General features: G+C 44.2%; 2 protein-coding genes and 1 non-coding gene across 6 annotated transcripts in view; 1 reads left to right on the top strand and 2 right to left on the bottom strand.

Moving 5' to 3' along the window:
- Positions 1-314: 314 nt before the first annotated feature.
- EIF5 (eukaryotic translation initiation factor 5) lies at positions 315-8,316 on the bottom strand. Its single transcript, XM_005242974.4, has 12 exons — positions 8,120-8,316; positions 7,760-7,952; positions 5,372-5,651; positions 5,024-5,105; positions 4,631-4,803; positions 4,187-4,298; positions 3,376-3,515; positions 2,699-2,857; positions 2,355-2,516; positions 1,895-2,059; positions 1,485-1,619; positions 315-713 (listed from the first exon to the last, which is right to left on the bottom strand). The coding sequence occupies exons 3-12, from the start codon at positions 5,441-5,443 to the stop codon at positions 621-623; spliced, it is 1,293 nt and encodes a 430-aa protein (XP_005243031.1). The 5' UTR covers positions 5,444-5,651; positions 7,760-7,952; positions 8,120-8,316; the 3' UTR covers positions 315-620.
- LOC114013738 (small nucleolar RNA SNORA28) lies at positions 3,691-3,814 on the bottom strand. Its single transcript, XR_003556901.1, has one exon. It is a non-coding gene; the product is annotated as a small nucleolar RNA SNORA28 (small nucleolar RNA).
- An 8-nt stretch (positions 8,317-8,324) lies between the features above and the next one.
- The window catches only part of LOC106112831 (exocyst complex component 3-like protein 2), a 54,864-nt gene continuing 42,964 nt past the window's right edge, over positions 8,325-20,224 (top strand). For 3 of the 4 annotated variants that reach the window (XM_055800070.1, XM_055800088.1, XM_055800060.1), the window contains exons 1-2: positions 17,315-17,792; positions 18,719-19,643. The gene's annotated coding sequence lies outside the window, so the exon portion shown is untranslated. Of the gene's footprint in view, positions 8,389-17,314; positions 17,793-18,718; positions 19,644-20,224 lie in introns of those variants that run through there. The other variant, XM_027794623.2, reaches the window with a different exon arrangement.

Raw genomic sequence — 20,224 nt, 5'->3', positions numbered from 1 at the left:
GTTATAATCTTCAGAAAAAACACAGACCCAAGGTATTCACTACACATGGAAGTTTCTGTTAAAAAAACAACAAAAAAAGCCTGCAAGGCTCAGAATCCACTGTTGCCTTTTGTTTTAAAAAGCTGGCATCCATATGCCGTAGATTACCCAACACCTGCTTCTTGCCCAAGTTTCACATCTCCACTGTTCCAACAGCCTCTAAGCTAAGGCTATTTTTTTTTGTCTCATTCCAAAGTTCTTGTTATTTTGCCTCAGACTTTGCATGTTTCACCAAGTTGTGTACTTACTTGAAAAAGGGAGTTCAGAGTCACAAATGAAGACTGACCAAAACCAAATCCTTTATTTCCACAACTGTATAAATGCGCTTCAAGTATGGCGTCCAACACAAGTTAGAAAAACAAGATAGAACATGCCAGTTGCAAACTAGATCAGTTCACCAACGTGCTGACTCCTTGGTATTAGGCTTAGTTACACAAGACCAGTCACAGTAAAAAGATACATTTTAGAGTACAAAGTAGCAGGATGTTAAGCCATTTCAGCTTGTGCACATACAAGTCACACTTCTGGCAGAAAACGCAGAGAAATTTGTATTACTATGCTGGAAGCTATGTTGCATCACTTTAAATGGCATCAATATCGATATCATCGTCTTTATTGTTTGCAGGCTTCACAGTTTCAACTTTAGGTACACTGGCAGTTGTAGAGTACACCACCTGTGGAGACAAGTCACTTTATTACACCTACTGCCATTAAGCATGAGAACAGCTTTAAACGTCAGTAGTTGCACCACCCGCCTGCTCAACAGCCCTTCTATTGCCATGAACTGCTACACACTGCTCCATGTTCTGAAACGCACTGCACAGCATCTGCCACTGCAGGAGTTAATACTGTATAGGACACCCGAGTTAAGGGATGTTGACATTACAGTAACACCTTAACATCAGTCTTTAGAGGGAAGAGGCATGCATCTGTGGCAGTAGGAAGCAGGATCTCATGTTCAGCAACAGGAGCAGGTATTACTGGGAGGAAAACAAACCCACCTGAAAGGAAGCCCAGCCACACTCTGCTGGAGTGTAGGCAAGAGATTTTACTTCGGTCTGAACTCTGAGGAAAACAGTGATTTGTTCTTTAATCAGTTTTTCTAACTCACACCCCACCACTAACTCTTTAGAACACGAGGCTTTATGCCCAATACCTTGTCAGTCTTCCCACTGTATGAACTACTGTAGGGGAGACTGTACCATTCCACAATGACAGTCTCTGGCTTAATAAGATGAATCTATAGTGTTACAAAAAAATGACCTTGGGTAGACAAGTGATAGTGTAGCAAAAATGCTCTGACAAAGCATTGGAAACCAGATGTTCCTCCAGTTCCCAACATGCACAGTAACCCATGAATTAAGCTATTTTATAATGCAAAGAGAAAAGTTAAAGGACTTAAGCATGCAGGCTGGAGTCCTTTATGGTAAAAGAACCTTTCCTACCTCTATGTTTTCGTCTTCATCCTCTTCTTCATTACCGGAAGATTCTTCTTCAGCTTCCTTCAGCCATTTAATAAATGGTTCTGCTTTGACACGGATTTCTTTGGCAAGCTCCTTTGAGACGTATTTCTTTGAGGCCTGAAAGGCAGAAGTACAGACCTTCTGAAAACACTGAAGCAGTATATGTCAGATCATACCCAGATACAGCAAGAGCCCAACTGAGAACTCCAGCCTCACTCCACTGCCTTAACAGCCCATTTTGAAAAAGGGAAGTTTCTCCCAGACAGTAACTTCACTCAGATTAGTTGTTTAAAGACATCTGCACAAGCTATTACACCAGAACAGAGAAACCAGATGCAATATGCTACATTCAGGTACTTAGCTGGTACAGTATGTGAAATACTACCCCTTACCTTTTCTGCCCAGCCAAGGATGACTTCTTCTTCCAGAAGATCTGCATCATACATTTCCTTCAGAATATGTGGTATTTTAGAAATAAGCTGAGACTGATGCATGGCTACCACACACTCGAAGCCATGGAGAAGGTACCGCTGAGCTTTCTTGTTATTGTGGCAGAACTAGAATTGTAATAAAAGGACAGTGAAATTAAAAAGCATGATAAAACCAATTGAACTAGCCTTTTCCTCTCCAGAGCAAACTGCTGCTTCTGCTCTTAACTCAATGATGCAGCAAAATCTACAGCAGCTCATACTATCCCTGCGAGCAGTTCTCCCCAGCTAAGTGGTCCAAAAACCATGAACTACAGAAAGTCTTCCCCACAGTACCAAGCAATCCAGAAGTGTCAAGCAGTTGGTACAAAAAAACAACACAACAGTTCTCGTTACACTGGGTACAGAAGAGGAGACTGCTTACACGAAGGAAGTGACGTCTGTATTTCCTTATCTGTTCACGAATCTTTTCGTCAAAGAGTACTTCAGTGAGAACTAGTGGGCCCATAGCCTTTACATCCAGTCTCTCTGCTTCTGCTACAATGTCTTTGTCAGAAGTATCAATGACACCTTCTTCCTTCTTTTTCTACAAGATGGGAAGAGATAGAAACATTTTAAACCTACTGAGGTCTGCATCAATGCTCTATTGCGCTGCTTCCTTCCCCAATGCTGGTGAAACCAGTACTCTGGTAGAGACTTAAGCTGCTTGCTATTAAGTCTCCTTAATAACATCTTGTAACACTACAGCAGAGTGGCTACTCTATTCACCTTCACAAAATCAAACAGTATGTTGACCCTCTCCTCCACTGTTCTTTCCAGGTCTTCACTAAGTGTGAGGTTCTTTGCATGGTCACTGATTTCATCCATTCTACGCCGCTGGGCTTCTTCTGTCGTGTCTTCACCCCAGTCATCATCATCCTCCTCCTCCTGAACAACAAAACCAAACCAGGAGATTCATATGATGTTACTACAAGCTTAGTAATTAGTGTTGTTTCTAGACACAGACTTGAGAGCATTTTTAGAAGTATTTTTTATTTTTCCCTAAAGAATTTGTTACTCTGCGATCTGTAAGCCAAAAGATGGAGAGAGGGCAGATACAGTAAAATACTAATGAAAGCTAGACACCAGTTTTCAGCAGTCTGCAGCATTACTTGAAGTGCAGTCATACCCCTCCATCTAGTATACTCATGGTATACTCCTTTTTCAGAAACCTGGACTGTTAAAGGATATGCAGCTTTCACTCAGCAAGGAGCATAAGTGCCATTACCAAAGAGTTGCTAACTGCTACAGAGGAGACACAGATCCTTCTATTGCAGCAGTGAACTCTGGATACAGCAAGAACTTCTGGTGCAATGCTGACTAGCAGGGAATACCAGCAATTTTTAAGCTTTAAATCGCAGCAAGCCACCACACACCCCTATCTCCCCACTTTCCCTTCAACTTACCACAACCTGTGGAGGAGTTATCTCCTCCGGTGGTGGGGGTGGAAGTGTCTCATTGCTGGACACAGAACCATTCTCTTTGTCCTTGCCTTTTCTGTTCTTCTTCTCCTTTTCTTTCTTTCCTGTACCAGTGTCACCACTTTCTGCAAGTGAATTTTATGTTTTATTCTATGAAATAGAAAACCTAAAAAGCCCCTGCAGTACTGTACCTCTGCTAAATCCCCTATGGTACCCACCCCCAGACATATCCAGGGCTGATGCACATCTGCTGGGGAAATCCCTGGTTCCAGTGAATGTCTTCTCTCATCAAGACCTAAGCCTGTCCAAGTCTATATAACAGGTGACCTCACAAAGCAGAGACCCCTGGAATAGGTTAGACTTTTCTATTCTAGCAAGCTTAAATTGCAGCAGGCAACTATATGCTTACTACAGAGTGTTGCTTGCACAGAACAAGTACATTGCAAGTAGCATTTAGTATACTTTTACTTCCTACTCTTCTACTTCACACTGACTTAAAGGCAAACCAGCAAACTGCTGGCTAGTTCTCCTCCTTCCAAGTTTTGTCCCACAGAAGCAAATCCAAGTCTAACAGATAGTTCTACTTGGGAAGGATACAGGATCACAAGGCAAGAGACTACTTGTATTGGAACTAAGTACAGTACTATACCCTGACCCATAAACATGCTCTAGGAGTATGCTGGAGCTTTTTTTTTTAGCATATTAATTACATGTGAGTGATAAGTTTCCCTACTTTGTTGACAGCACTCACACTGAAGAGGTTCCCTTTACCCCCACCAAATAAGGAAAGACTTACCAGGTGGGTTTTTGAGAATGAACGTGCAGAGTTTATGGTTTGTGTCAAGCATGCCTCGATAGCCGCAGGCTTTGCAAGAGTTACCTATAGTTTGTTTCTTAGGATTGACATGCTGTGTAAGAAAACAACCTCCAGTTAATGTACCATTTACAGAAAAATTATGTGTTAAAACCTAAACCCAACATTCACATTATTATCTCCACAGAATGAAGCCAGAGAGTCCAATATCTTGTATCATAATCCCCAACAGAGCAAGTTTAGAAGCAGTAATTTAGCTTGGAACTTCTGAGCAGTTATAAATGTGTAACTTTCCTAAAGGGGTGTGTGTAATGGATTTTCTCTTCATAGATATTCAAGTTAGGTATTAACATCACACCACTTCCAGAAACGTCTAATCCAAGTGTTTCTGTACTGCTACCATTGATACAGAGAGAGAGCACTCACCAGATCAGTTTCAGGATTCTCACACTCAGGACAGAGAACAAATTTTTTAATGAATCCATCCAACATGTCTTGCAGCTTATTCGCCTCATGAGATCCATTGACAATGTAACGGTCATTCTTAACATCAAACTGGGTCTGTGCTCCCAGCTCACAACCAAAAAATTTGGTAGGATCTGTAAAGAAAGTGTAATAACCACCACTGCTGTCATATCATCACTGTGATTTTTATACTGCAATTAAAAAGCCATTGCTTCTGTTACTTCAGCCCGATATGATCCCATTTATTTCTTACAGATCCTCAAAGAATGGTATTAATGCTTTATTAGCTACTTAACACTACCACTTCATACACAAAAGCAGGAAAAGAATGCTGTACCTCTCCAGACTACTTACACGTTGGAGGCCGATTAAGCGCCTTTGCAACGTCAACCATGTTGACTATAACCGTCTTTATTCCATTTCCTTTGCCCTCCACCTAAAAAAATTAAAAAAAAAAATCATAGTTCAGTGACTTCAACAGCCAAATCCAACATGTATTCCTCATCTCACTACAAAGTTCTGCTTTGAAGCACATCTTAGATGAGCTAATATGCACTTAGTGTGGACAGAAAGAAGCAGACATCCTCATCGCCCTCTTAACTGGCTGAACATTATCAATGCTTCATACCCCTCTTCTTCCTCTATGAAGAGAGCAAGTAGTGGTAAGTAGGTAGTGTTTCACACCAATGGCTATTAAGTTACCTTGGCAATCAGACGGGGCATTTTGTAGCGATAGAACTGATCTGAAACACTGCGGTTGACGTTGACAGACATTTTGCCTTATTAGTAGCTTTATCAATAAGATGAAGAGATCTTTGATTGCAGTTTTTTGGTATCTTCTGTCTGGAGAAGACGGGATGACATAAACGACTGCAAGAGTTCTCGGTCTCTGACATGAAAAAATTTTCGCCACTGAGGCTGTAAGGTTCTTGCTTGTATGCTATGTTTCCCCAATACAGGTACCAGTGGCTGCGCAACAGCTCTGCAAGTGTTATAAACAGAGAAGAAATTAAGTTTATCTTAATGTACATGAACCAGATCTTGCTAGAGAGCTATATGAGGGGCTGTATTTACGTTGAAAAGAACAAAAAAAATTTATGAACTAGTACATTCTTTACACTATGGCTTTCTTCAGCTTGTGGAAGTGAAAATAGCCACCAGGAATTGTACTGCTAAGGACCTTTTCCTCAGCTACATGACAGAGCTTTCCACCCTCATTTTTCTTACTACCCAAAAGCCACTGAACAGCTTAAGACTATTTTCTGTACAATTAACTTCTGCAGGAATGCTGTGATCAATAAGGATGGGAAAATAACACTGCTTGATTTATTATGGAGACCAATGGTTCCTGCATCGAGATGGTCATCTGATATGTTTCAGGCTGCAGGACAGAGGAAACCAGGAGAAAGATGCTGAAAAGAGTTTTGAATTCCATATCATAGCATGAACATATCATAAACTGAACTCTGTCAGAATGTTGATAAATACCAGTAAGATGAATCAGCAGCAATCTGTAGCCCAACATAGTTTTCACATGGCTTACCAGTGTTTTTTTTGATCGGAGTGGAAAAAAAGTTGAAAATTAGTAATTCTCCCTCTCACATAAGGATTCTCATAGCAGTCCTGTTGAGTTTTGACTTAACAATAAGCCTGATAAAGTCTGACATAAGTTGACGCTTCACTGTAGAAAGCCTAGCAATGCAGAGGTACAGAGCAGTGCAGCGGCTTTTCCAGTCGATTTTTTTCTCAGGGGAAGGGAGGAGGGGAAGGAAGAAGGAGGATGAATCCTATTACTGAAGTTGCCTTAAGCAGTATTTACATATTTAAATTACCATGTGTCTCTATAATCAGATCTAAGCGTACTTAAGCCACAACTGGACCCTGACTACAGCATGGCTGTGCTGACACGTCATCATGTTGTTATCGTTAATGACAGAAGCGTTGACACATTAAAATCGCCTTCTGAGTATTTATAAATAAGAGCATGCCTATCGGTGCCACATGGCCCCAGTCCCTCCCCCTCTGGTCAGCTTTACAACCTCTATACACAAGAAGCAAACAGATTTGTACGTGCCTTGTGTTCTACATGAGCCCAGATACAGTTTTGCCCTTCCTTAACAAAAAGTACACAGCTGACTTTGTTTCAAGCACGAGGTTTCTTTCTTCAAGATGTCTAGAAAGAGCCACCATGTAACCTGACCACGTGCTTGCAGAAGCAATGAGGAAGCAGGTATTTCAGTGACTGAGCATGAACTCTCTCTCTCAAAAAAAAAAAAAAAAAAAAAAGGGGGCCGTTCCCCCTGCTTCCTGATTACAGCTTTTGTCTGCTGTAGACTAAAGCTCCCTCTCCTGGTCCCTAGGACACCTCCTCCCAAGCACCACCCCCCCATATGCTTGCACAGAGGAAGGAAAAAGCGGGAAGGCAGACAAGACTTTCTGCTTCAAAGCACCATTTCCCCGCCCCACTCAGCCCTGTGATGAGTCATAAATGCAGCAATTAAGCATTGAGTCAGCCCTGGAAAAGATGGGGGGGGGGGGGGGGGGGATAAGTCACCTCCAGCCAGGCATGCGCTCTCCAGCCGCGAAAAGGGGACGCTCCGCGGTTGTTGCCCCCCCCCTCCTTGTCGTGTCCACCCCCCCACCCCCCCCCGTGGCTAACCCCCGAGGCACAGCCCCCTGCCCCCCCAGCGGCGGGTTCCGAACTGCGCCACAGCTCCCCCCGCCGCGCGACCCCTCCCCGCCCGGGGAGGCGCGGCCCCGGCCGCCGCCATCTTGTCTCGTCGCATGGCAGCGGTAGGGAATTAAAAGAAAAAAGATACAAACCCCCAAACCATAGGAACAGGAGACAACCGTAACTAAAGTTTTGAAGCTTTTAGACGTTTCTTTTTTTCCCCTCGTTTCTTTTCCTCCTCCCGTCAAGGTCCCGGACGCTCCGTTACACAAAACCTCTCCCACTCTCCCGTTTAACGACAACCCGCCGCCTCAGCCCATCCTAAGGCACCCGCCCGCTCCCCGCACCTCCCCAAGAACCAAAACCTCCTCTCGATCCCAGCTGCCCTCACCCGCCCTAAGCCCACTATTAATACTCACCGTTTTCGTCCAATAAAGACATAAACCCAACGCTGCTCGCCCCGGGCTGCGACGAAGCCGAGTGTGCGAGGAGAATAGGGCCGTGGGGGCGCTTATATCCAGGCGGAGAGGGAGGCGGAGGCGGACGCCGCAGCCTCCGGGTCCCGGCGTCCTGGGGCGGGCGGTATCAGCAGGGACAGCAGTGCCGGGCAAACTGCGGGCAAGACACAATAAGGGGCATCGTTAGCGGCGACACCTGTGAGGAGAGGGAGGAGGAGGGGGGAGAAAAGGGAAGGGGGGAGGGAGAGGCGGCGGCCGGCGCGCAGCTCAGGCAGAAAGGGGCGGTTGATGGGACCCCGGCAATGGCTGCCCCGTACTCACCTCTAGAATGTTCTCGCTCTAACTGAACAACGCCAAAGCTGGGATCAATCAGCCAGCGGCGCGCCCCGCCCCCCAGCCCCACCATTGGCTCGCCGCTCGACTTGGGGCGAGTCTATTGGCTGAGACCTCGCCGTCCCCCCCACCCACTGGTGGCAACCGCTATCAATCAAGGCACCCCTGGTTTCGCCTCCCTCCCCCTCTGCCCTCCCCCCGCCAGTGCCCCAAAGGACATCGCGTCTACATCGACCGAGTCTCGCGAGAGGCGCGCGGTAGGGGGCGGGGGGAGGTGCGGGACCTGGTGAGGGCTGAGTCAGTGCTGCGGGGCCCGGCCGCCTCACGGCCTCCCGTCCCCTCCCGCGGGGTGTGTGAGAGCGTCCCCCCCCGCTGCGGGCAGCGCCGCCTCTCGCCCTGCCGCAGGGAGAGGCCCCTCGGCTTCTCCCGAGGGCTGCCGTCCTGCCGGCGGGGCGAGCGGGACGCCCGCGGCCTAGCAGGGTCCCTCGCGTTCGGGCCGGGCCCGCGCAGGCCGGCGGTGCTGGGCTTTTCGAAGAGGGCCCCTGCCCCGCGCCCCGCCGCCCTGTAGGAAAGAAAATTTGGGTGGGTTTTGACTCGTAGTAGACCGAATGCTTGACGTCACAGCAACTATATTACAAATACTTTAAAACAATTAAGTGGATGGATAAGTTGTGTTTTTCCTGTGCAGCCTGCTTTCAGGGTGCAGGAAAGAGCCTATTATTTAACCAGTGTCATAAAGACTCAGCTTTGGGTGGCTCTGCGTGCTTGGGCAGCCTTACAAAAGATGACATGATTGTCATTGTATATCCTCTATTGTTAATGTAAAATGTCGTCAGCCCTCTTTTGTTGAATTGGGGACCCAGGGTGGAATATATGCTTGGATGTACATTCACCTAAAAAGCAGAAAACATTGGTCCTTTTTATTCCTGTGCTTTGTTTTCCATCTTCCATCTTCACAAGTCCAGTGTCACAACAGTTTACGTATTTTGGACATTTTAGAATCAGAATAATGTTCAAGTGACAAAGAACTTTTTTTTTACTTCATAAGTTGAGTGATGAACCAACTCTCTTGCCCATATAAATGCTCCCCAGCAGAAAAATGCTCCTCAGTTCCCGTCACTGTGTCTTTCTGAATAACGTTGTAAAGCTTCTTGATGGCTCTGTGGGTGTATAGAGGGAACAAAGATATGTTAGTAGTGACACTGTTTAACATCATATACTCTAAATCTCTTCCTGCCTGAAGTTAGTTTTGAAATGTAGGTTTCCTGGGCTGACTTTGATACCATGTTGATGTAGTCAAAGGAAATACCCCTCCTGTGAACCGTCAAGTACATCTTGAAAAGTTTTAGTGTGATGTGCAAAAGATCTGCTTTCAAATATGGAGGTGACCAATAAATGAGGTTTTCTTACAAATCATAAAAGCTGAGCTATTGTTATGATCACTTCCAGTGACACACAATAATAAAAATCTTTTCCCTCAAGTGGAGCAATCAGAGATAAATGTGCTCATCTCAGTGCTTTCTAATAAGACCCTCCTACATGATGGCTGTGGTGCCCTGGTTATACATTTCAGCCTATGGAGTAGCAAGTGTAGCCATGGTGCCGTCCTGTAAAGCATCATGTGAGTCTGTCTTGGACTTCACTATCTGCATTTGAAAAAGTTAGAAATTCTTCAGGATATGTTAACTGTCTCCTTGATAAATACACAGCAACGCTTTTTAAAACATGAGAAAGAGGGTTAGGGCAAAATAAGGAAGCATCCTCGAAATACGTGAGGTTTGGCAAGTTACCATGAGGGGAAAAAATCATAAAAAATGTGGGAGGCAAGAAAAGCACAGCAGGAACTCCTTTGCTGTGAAAATACGGAGCATGTATAACTTGCTAAATGCCTCCTGTCTGTGGCTTTAGTTCCATGCTACAACACCTATGAGGTTAATAAATTACGAGTGTTAAAGCATACTGCTGCCAACACCACTTTATTGAGCAGCAAAAGGGAAACGGGACCTTGGATTTGGTGCTATTTGTCTTAATGAATAACTCTGAACAAGTATGATTAGTAGCATAAGGGAGGATTATTTTTTTTAATACATAGTATATAAATCAACATCATTAAGTTACCTTTTAAGATAGTGCTCCTTCTGCAAAAAGCAAGTCCTATCTAGATGAAGTCTTATGATATTCTTTCAGATTATACAAAAGAGAGTGAAATTGTGGATTGTTGTCTTCTTGGTGCCTAGCTGTTGATTTTTTTTTTCTCACCAGAACAATTCATTAATATTAAATGTTGGATCCCAAACATTTTTACTGAATCTTTATAAGTTTTTTCATTTTAGTGCTTTGTCACTTGGACAAGGCAGAAAAAATATTTTATGTCCTCCCACTTTAAAATGTCATGGTTTCATGAATCCTGCAGTTCATAGTTCACATCGCTTATGTGACCTTCAAAATACAAACCACTTGTGTACTTTGCATTTCATTGGTAGAAAGTAAACAGGTTTTATATATACTTTTGTAGTTAAGACATTTTAAATGGCATTAATGATTCAGGTTTTGGAAGTGATTTTGTGCCTGGTGTCTGAGAATAGGAAGTTTTCTGCAGCGGACCTTAGGCTGTGTTTCCTTATCACAGGAATTTTGTTATCATTCAGTTCAGCCTTGAACAACTCACGTTTGGTCTATGTTGCCTTAGCCAGTTTTTATTAAAAACAACAAAGAGTCAATGCCTGTGATAATGCAGCAAAATCAACATTCTATTGAAAATCTTAATATAGGTCTATATTTAAAATGTAAATCTTCAAAAAGGGGCGTTGTAATCATGTGTGTATGTATTCTCTCGTAGTTTTGTGTCCCGTCTGCAGTTTGTTCTTCAGCAAGTTTTTCATCTATCAGTGAGGTGGTTGGCTATACACGTAATCCCATTTCAATACCCACTTGGTAACCTTGGCCTTGAAGAGTGTTTTTTCTCTGCTGAAATCTGTATGTGCTATCTCCCAGTGGCTGTTTCAGAGCTGTTGTTTGGTCCAGTGTGGGCAGGAACCCTTAGCAGCTGAGTAAGTGATTCCTCGTCATGCCATCTTCACGGCTTTGGCTGTAATTTCAGTAATTTCAGAAGATGGAAGGAGGGTCAAGATTATGTATAGCTACACTGAACCCTGAATGACAATAGCCTTTTTTCTTCCTTTCTTGGCAATGTGTAGAGAAAGTTTAATTATTTACATGCCAGGTTTGAAAATGCAACCTTTGGGGAAGCATGAGTCCAAAATCCTTTGGGTTTGACACTGGACACTGATCAGTAGCAAGGGCAGATGTTAATTCTGGTTTTACTGTCTGGGAGCTTCACACTCTTTGCTGTCCAGCAGCTCACTGTTTGTCTTGGGGAGACTCTGTGAAAGGACATCCTTTCCATGCTCTGTAACAGTATCATTCTTGTTAGCAGCTATTAGTAGTTCAGGAATGAGTAAACAGAGAAAAAAATGGAGAGCAAGTGTATGATGGTAGTTATATATATATATTTCTCTGTTATTTATGGTAGTTATTTTTGTTGCTTCTATTACTACGCAGAAATGCTAAAATCTCCCAGCTAGTGTTTGGTCTGAGCGCCCTGAAAGGGCTCAGTATTCAGCTGACAGTGTGAGGCAGGCTCTGCCTCAAATCTGTTGTTATTGTCTCAATAGACAGAGTGAGACTCCCTCTTGCCCTTCCTCTTCCAGTATGAGTCTGCCTATGTAAGGTAGGCACCTCAGCAAGGAGAAGCAATCAGCTTTCTCTGCAGAATATGAACTAGTGTTTCATAGCTGTAAATGCTGAGGGGAAAGGATGCTTTTTCCGTATTCCAGAGTTTCCTATCAGGGCAAAGGATGCTTTTTCCATATTCCAGAGTTTCCTATCAGGATGCAGTGTGGGGGTGAGTAGAGGCTGGCTGGATAGGGGAGCAGTGCTAAGGGGTTGCTGGGCCTGACTCTGGTTAGCGCTACGCAGTGTGAAACCCACACACTGGGTCATCTGCTGAGGCAGCACTGCCTGCCTGTGCCAACACTGTCCAACACCTAGTACATTCACCATGTTGTGTTAAACAGAGTAGGGGTGGCTTCCCAGAGCAGCATCAAATTTAACGGGCCTGCTGTCACTTTGGCTTTCACGAATGAGGCTAAAGTAGGCAGAGTGCATCCTGGCTCCATTTGGATGTATGTTTGCTGGAATACGCTTTCCAAAATAATAGTAGAAACGTACCTTTTCTCAGACCAACTGCTACACTTGGAAGAACTAGCAAGCTTCCTGAACAGCTGAGTAATACCTGTCCATGTGTGCTGGGAGAAGGGCTACAGACTATCATATGCATCGCTGAGTTTTAAGCGGTGCGTCTCTTCAGCAATGCATTAGAAAAGTGAATGGGCTGTCGGGCTGCCTGTACTCTATGGCCATTTGAGGGGTCTCACTGTGTTTGCTAGGGTACCATGGATTTTCATCATGGTAGTTATTTTTTAACAGGAACACACTGATATGCTTTGCATGTTTTTTTCTGTGTTGGTGATTTTTCAACAGTGTATCCTTACATTTGGCATTGCAGTTGGCTGGTTCTTTGTCTGCGGGACGAGTCTGGAATTTTACAGGCAGTAGCTGTTTGGGTGAAAGGGCAAAATAAAAGTATCCATTTGAGCACATAAAACCAGGTTGTCTCTGTTTAAAGAGGAAAATAAACAAAGGCAAGCTCACAGAAATGAATGAAGAGTGCAGATGGGGTGGAAGCTCCATCAGGAGGTCAGTTCTGCACAGCACAGTTTGGAGGTCTGTGAAAGAGAGAGGCCCCCAGCTTGGAGAGCTGTGTTTTCTGTATGTGTCTCAACAGTAGGTTTAAGTGTTGGTGACAGGAATCAGAGAAGCCAGGTTTTCTCAGTTTGTCCAGGTAGCAGCTTTGGCTACGGGCCTAACTGGCAACCACTAACATTATCTAGCACTTGCATGCTTGTGGTTGGCAAATGTGCCTGCTGCATTTATATGACTGCTGAAAGAAGTGGATGTGGGAGATAAGGAGCCCCTGGGGAATGTGGCTTCCAGCTGAGAACGTGCTGTCAAAGCTGCCTGCCTGTTCATTATGCTCGTTAGCAACCACTGCATTTCCATTTCCCTGCAACTTCTCATAGCCAGGCTTCAGACATCAAAATCTATCTGCTTGTGCATTAAGTTAAATCTCTCTTCCAGTATTGTTTTAGCAATTTACACATTCATTTCCATTTCATTAAAGAAATTGCTCAGGTCCTCTGCAGCTGTCCTGTGCTTTGCCAGCATCTCCAGATATACATCCTCTCTCATCCTTTTTTCTTTGACCTCTGATGGTCTGGCAACCAATGCTGTGATTATCAATATTGACTTCCCAGCAGATGTTAAGTCCAAGTAGCAAAAAAGAGTAATGAGCGCTTACAGTTACCTATTGGCTTTCTGCTTTTCCTAAAAGGAAGGTGTGGTAGCCCCTGGTTTTGAAAGCCTATCTCCAGAGCCTTCTCCCAGTCTGGGGAGACCTTGGAGAGCTTAAGTGCTCTCAAAGCCCTTCTCCTGGTGACAGAAACATGTGGCTGCTGAGCTAGTTCCTAGAGGTGTGTGCACTGCTGTTGAGAGTACAAGAGCATGTTTTACCCTTCTGTTCTGCTCATTTGAGCATAGAGGAGTTTATTTGCTTTAGAATAACACAAGGACATTGCTGGAAGAGCTGGGGTCTGGAGGCAGTACTGAGGCCCAGCTAGGGGTTACGTTTGTGCTTCTGCTGGCAGATCTAGTAGAGAAGGAGGTATCCCTGATGCTTGTGCTGAAAGCAAGGAAAAATCTGTTTTGAAGGCAAAGGAAAATCTCCATATTCTTCAGAACTAAACCTTTGAAGGTGCTGCTTGGCTGGGAGGGCAGAGCTGTGCATTTGGGAACAGACAGCTAGCCATATAGCAGAAGGTTTTGTCTCATAGCAGAAGGTTTTGTCTCCGATGTCTGATTTTATATCCCTTACAGAGTTGCCTCTCTGGCACCGTTGAAGGTATTTTTCAGGGCATTACAAGTCTTGTACTGGGTAATGTTGACTTTGTAGGTTGTAATTCAGAATTTGGTGCTGGTTTGGTATGTTTTGCCTTGAGCTTGAGTAGAGCTGTTGTGGGCCTCTTAATAAAAACCCAGGGATTACCTTTTGTAATGAAGCAAATAATACATGACTGCAATACAGTGCCAAAGTCTTTGACTGCTCTGGTGGTTTGCAGCTCAAATACTTGTATTACTGAAGTAAATGATTTGCCAAACATGGGGGGGGGGGGGGGGGGGGGGGGGAAGGAGTGAAAATAAGAAACTGGAGGCAGAAACTTTGTTCTATGGTTTGCACAAGCCATGTGTTACATATGTTTAGGATAATATATAGACTAGTAGCAATATTACAATAGCTGCAAACACACATGGTTTCCAAGAGCAGTGTAATGAATTAAGTCTGGTTTTGGCCTATGGGGATTCTGTGATGTCTTACAAAAGCTGACCTGAAGCACTAATGTTTCATTCTACCCATCTATCCATGCCTCATGTACCTGAATGTCAGCGTATTTGGAATTATCCAGGGGGTTCAGGAACAGGTAGATGGGGCTGATGAGACAGGCAGGTGCATAACACACACATAGATACACACACCACCATTGCATAAATCTTGCTTGTTTAAGAAATGAGGCTAAAAATACCCTTGAATATGAATCCAGGTCAAACATGGTGTTGACTGTAAAGTCTAGTGTGATTTTATTGACCTAATGTAGATTTTTCTTTTTGAGAACAACCTAGGAGACACACTTTCTTTACAAGGATATTACTACCTTGGACTCTTTTCAAAATCACGTTTTGAAAGGTTTTAAGACACACAGTTGGGTCAGTGAATGCTCAAATGCTTAATGGAGGCTGAACCTTGCCTTGAAGCTCAAGGATGTTTTTTAAGACTTTAAGAAACAAATCCTGTCTGTATTGATTGTTTTTGAGCTTTTTACTTGGGATGATAGTTTTAGGAAACAAGCTTTCCTGAAACAGGCATTTTCACGTAGAGTGGAAAGGATCTGAAATAAATGCTGATAACGTGATTTGTGGCTACCACACTCATCTGGGAAACTATGGTACCAACAATCGGATTGCATTAGGTGGTAGCTGTGAACACTTTGGCACCATAACTCTTTCAGAACTTGATTTTAGTATTCCAAAATGATTATGTGGATCTCAGTGAGATCACTGCTATAAACATTATTCAGCCCTTAGGAGTCTAATTTATACTTATTTCACTAGTGTTCTTAACATGCCTTTTCTTTAGGTTAAGCTTTATTTGCAAAAGTAATTTTAAGCACAGTAGCATTTTTGCTTCAGTGCCTGATGTAGTCATGGGGCATCAGAATAAGCTGTACATTGCGGCTGTGCAGGTCTCTATGGATTTTGTATCTGGTATGTTTTTTCTGTACTAAGAACACAAAGTAGGACTTCTTAAAGTTGCCTGCAACCACCCTACCTTCTAAAACATGAGATACTCAAGAAGAATACACTGGCTGTTTTCAGTGTTGTTTCGCTGCACCTCACCCACAGTTTGTTTTTAATCATTCTCATGAATGATTTACTGTTCCCTTTCTATCATGTTACTTTTTCATTGTTGTTTCCAGCAGGCAAAAAGCTTTCAAATGGTTCTTTAGGGTTTAATGTATTGTTTGTCCTAGATATTGGGCATGACTTATTCAGAAATGTGTAATAAATACACAGCTTCTCTCATTTCTGATTGCTTGCACAGTTGACAGATTAATGGGCGACTAGGTGATGGGTGAATTCTCTGTTCGAGATGAAGTTGGGGAGGGTGTGTGGGTGCAGGTGGGATCTTGAAGGTCATATGTAAATGCTTGTGAACTTATTCAGGTCCATGGAGACACACCATTTTATACCAATGGATAACATACCGTTTGACTCAGAGACTTTACTTTTGGGGTGTCTTTCCTGGTAGTGGCTTTGTGCACTTATCCCTGATGATTCCATACAGATATAATACTTACGTCTTCAAAGATGTATACTTATAAGTGGTTATTTTTAGTTTGTAGATATCCGGTTCTTTTGATTAGTTATACCTACTGTGGCTAAAGAAGGCCCTTATTTTCCCTGCTTGCTTTTTTTCCTGGTGCACTGAGACACGGAGTGCTGTGACAAGGGGCTTTTACAGTTCAGTCTATCTGCTGCGAGGGCAAGTCTCTATGCGAGTCTATGTGCTCTGGAGGATGTTTACTAGTACATGTTTGATAAAACTTCTTTTCATTTTATAGATAACAAATTGAGAATCTCAGTGCCACTGCTGCCTCCACAGAGACTTGCTGAGTCGTACAGATGACGCCTGAAATGTCTCCCCTTGCAGATGTGAGGGCGTCCCACCACTTCCTCTGCAGAAAGCCCCAGGCTACTGCATTCTGCACCCTGCAAAATGTCAGGGTGGGCAGGAGGGTGAATGGCTTGGCCCCTGCACCTTGTCTGGCAGCGTGCTAATTCTGGTGCATGGGGAGGCATATGCTGTGACGTGTGCGGGCAGATCGTTCACAGCTTATGCAAGTCCTCGAGCAACAGGGAAGCGAGCAAAGTAGCAGTGGGCTGCCAAGTCACAGCCTGCTAGCTAGGTTGCTTGAGAGTCAGCACAAACCTCCTTATCTCCTGCTATGGAGAAAACTGCTCAGTAATGTCTTCTCTTACCCTAGCAAAAGTCTTAAATGAGCAGCTCTGTAGCTTACTTTGGGTTGTGGCAGAATTGCCTGATTTTTGCCTGTTTACTTACTGTGATCTGGAGCTGCAAACAGGGTTGTATTTGCCGTAGTGATTCCAACCTACATATTTCTGCTGAGAGATGTGATCAATGTTGGGGAGGTCTGTCTCCCTGCATCTGTGGACTCTGCACAGGGCTATTGCACAAGAGGCTGTGCAATGTAGTCTTCTAAAAAACCTGCTAATGAGAACAACTGAATCAAAGGGGAGTTATTAGTCATGGGTTTCCCACAGCAGTCTCTTTCATGGAGTGCTTACTAATGACTGCTTCTCAACAAATAAATATCAACAAAAAAATATCAGATAAAATGAAGTCAAATTCTTAAGCTTTTACTCAGGACCAGCTAAGATTCAGCCATTTGCTCTGACCACTTCTGAAAGCTTGGCATGCATCCCTTGCATGGGAGAACTGTGCCAGAGCTGTGAAAAGCACTATATGTCTTAACTCTTGTCCTGTGTCTTGTATCTTGCCCATTTTCCACTGTGTTTAAAGCTTTTTAGAGGGTCTGTCTTTGCGCACAGTCCATACTAAGGCATTAATGACAGAGAGGATTCTGTTCTTAAATCCTGGTTTGAAAATCTCTTCATAATATGTCCCTAGAAGAAACTCCTGGTTTGTTTATTTTGATTTGTCCTCTAGCTGTGGCTGGATGCCCAGTCATGGGCCAGAATCAAATTGGCCAAGTACCAACACAGAGCAATTTGCAGCTCCATGTAAGTGACTTCAGTTCATTTTGGCCATATCTCTGCAGCATTTCCCAGAGCCAGTCATCTGTGCTTCAGCTGATCAGGGTGCAGTAAACTGAACTCTGGCTTGCCCGCCTAAGCCTGCCAAGAAAAGCATTAGCTAAGCAGAAACAGCTTGTAGCTGAGGGCAAAGGTGAGCATGCATTAAGTATCCACATCTTGATACAGAAAGGATGCAGCTACAATCAAAACAGGGGAAAGGGGACTGGGCAGACAGACAGCCACCTGAGGTGACCCAGGAGTGCATGCCACACTGCTTGCTGAGAAAGGCCTCTTTGTCTCCGTGCATTATGCCTGCCTGTTTTGACTGAGATACAGAACAAATGCAAGAAACCCACCTATGTGGCCTTGATGATGTTTTCCTATTTCTTGGCATTGCTTTATTGTGCTCAGAAAGGCCTTGAATGTGTTGGACCATTGTGTATATCTCAGCCCCAGCCAGGGAGAGATATTTGTGCAGCTGGCTTTGCAGTTCCCCTCTCCCTAATGTGCAGGCTAGGGGATAAAAAGGGTGTCTGAATGCTGGGTCACCTTTCTAACAAGAGAATCTTGTTATGCTGCTGACTCACAGCTGGGAGACAGGAGAAAGAGACTGAAGTTCTTCCTCTGTGTCTAGGAAGGACCGGGGAGGAGAAGGGAGGAGGAGACCTTTAACCATCACCTACTTCTTTAGCACTGGCTGGTGTGTCTGCCTGATCCTAAGTCATAGAGCATGGCAATATTTGTATTGCTCCCCTGTTCCCATTTAGATCAGAGCGTGACCAGCGTGACCTGCATTTTCAGACCTTATTTTGAACATAGCTAATGCAAGCCTTGCTCTGGCAGAAGCCCTGCTGTGCCCATGAGTATCCCTCAAAGAGACAGGACCCTGTTTCTTAGCAGTTTTATGAGGAATGTTCTTATGAGAGTTCTTGGACTTCGCTTGGATACACACAATTCCTTCTTGTTCTGACAAGGCTTTACCACTTTGATAAATTCTGTCTATAACATCACACACCCCCTGCCCATAGGCTATAGATAACATGACTGAATTCCAGTTGCAACTGGTTCTCTTTTCAGACCATCTTTCACATCTATTTCTGCACTGGCAAAATTGTCAGACTGTGGGCCTTGAAGCTGAGCATGAGCGCACACTGCTGAACATGAGAGGTACCAGTTCTGTGTTTCCCTGAACTTTGGCAGTATTCAAAAGATTGGATTTACAGGTTGACCTCTCTATCTACCAAATGCCTGTTTGGCAATATAGTTTTCTTGAATGGCATGCCCAATTCCGGATTCAGCTCGGTGCTGTTTGGTGGGGCTGTTTTGTGGGAAGGGGAGGCTTCCTCGTTCTGCAGTGGGTTCAGGTCCAGCCAGGAGACACCGTGGGTGTTGTCATGAGGTAGTGCAGTCCTTTAAGCGGTCCTGGCTGCTGTTAGCAAGGGGCAATTATAGCAACAGGAATGCCTGGAATGTGATGTTTATTTCTTTTAATTGCCCTCTGCTTTGGTGTCCAGCAGGGACGACCTCGAAGCCCATTGGCACGACAGTAGTGTTTGCCCCTTTTGGAGGTTTGGGACTATGTGGGCTCAAACCCGCTCCCTTTGCATGGGGCAGGTTGAGATAAGCCCCACGGCTGAGCTCCCGCCCTGTGTCTTACTTAAATCTTTCCTATTTCCCATTAACTGTGGAGCTTTAAAAGTTAAACGGCAAGCCTCTTCCCTTCAGACCCTCTTCTTTCTTCACTGCTCTCATGTTCATTCTCATTCCAACTCCCTGAGGGGAAAACCAAATGCCATTTGCAGTTCACTGCTGCCTATGACATTTATTACCTCCGTCTTGCTCTCTCTCAGAGCATGAACCCAGCCAACCAACTTCTTATCAGTTTGACAGGCTGTGACTGTTGTCCTGGTGACCAGCATAGTTGCACTATCATCGTGTACAGAAGGCAGTGAAAAAGATGTCTTGACCTGTGGGTGCAGCTGTGCGTGCACATGATATGCCAGTAAGTCACTGGGATACACAAAGATAAGATCCAAGTCTTGGTCTATGTATGTGGAAGATGAAGCAAAAACAAAATAGAGAAGCATGCAAAGTTAATAGCTATAAAAGAAGAAGTGAGAATATGTGTAGGAGCTGCAAATGCTCAGCTCTTCGCAGCGTTTGTGTACCTGTAATTTAGTGCATTTGTATTTGAGGCCTGCCAGCCTGCTGTCTCTTTGCCTTTCTGTCTTTTTCTACCCACTACTACCATTTCTTCCATTTCTTGCTTGGGTTTATGGACATGAGAAAGAAAAATGTTAGTAACACTTATGAGTCATGTTTTCCATGCACACACACTGTGCTTAACCCATTCATACACACATTCCCGTACAACGTTGACTCCAATTCACTAATTACTCACGTGAATTGATCAGACCGATTTTTGTGGTGCCCTGTCACAGATTATGTCCTAGGTGTGAGCCCTGCTTGGAGTAGCATACAATCCAAGTGGAAGACAAGGAGCAACAGATGGAAAGAGATGGGGAAGGGAGCACAAAGAGAGAGCGAGGCATCATTACTCAGCACATAGGCAACGGTGTCAGT

The sequence above is a fragment of the Falco peregrinus genome, chromosome 1 (genome assembly GCF_023634155.1).
Source record: "Falco peregrinus isolate bFalPer1 chromosome 1, bFalPer1.pri, whole genome shotgun sequence".
Classification (NCBI taxonomy): domain Eukaryota; kingdom Metazoa; phylum Chordata; class Aves; order Falconiformes; family Falconidae; genus Falco; species Falco peregrinus.
The sequence above is the reverse complement of the archived record's forward strand: the minus strand, read 5'-3'. Positions and strand labels throughout refer to the sequence as shown.

Bases quoted from the DNA above. Each gene is read 5' to 3' on its own strand.
- EIF5 (XM_005242974.4), bottom strand. From the start codon at position 5,443: ATGTCTGTCAACGTCAACCGCAGTGTTTCAGATCAGTTCTATCGCTAC. The intron at 4,804-5,023 runs GTAAGTAGTCTG...CTTTCTTTACAG, and splicing joins GCTTAATCGGCCTCCAACGT to ATCCTACCAAATTTTTTGGT. The intron at 3,516-4,186 runs GTAAGTCTTTCC...ATTCACTTGCAG, and splicing joins CATTCTCAAAAACCCACCTG to AAAGTGGTGACACTGGTACA.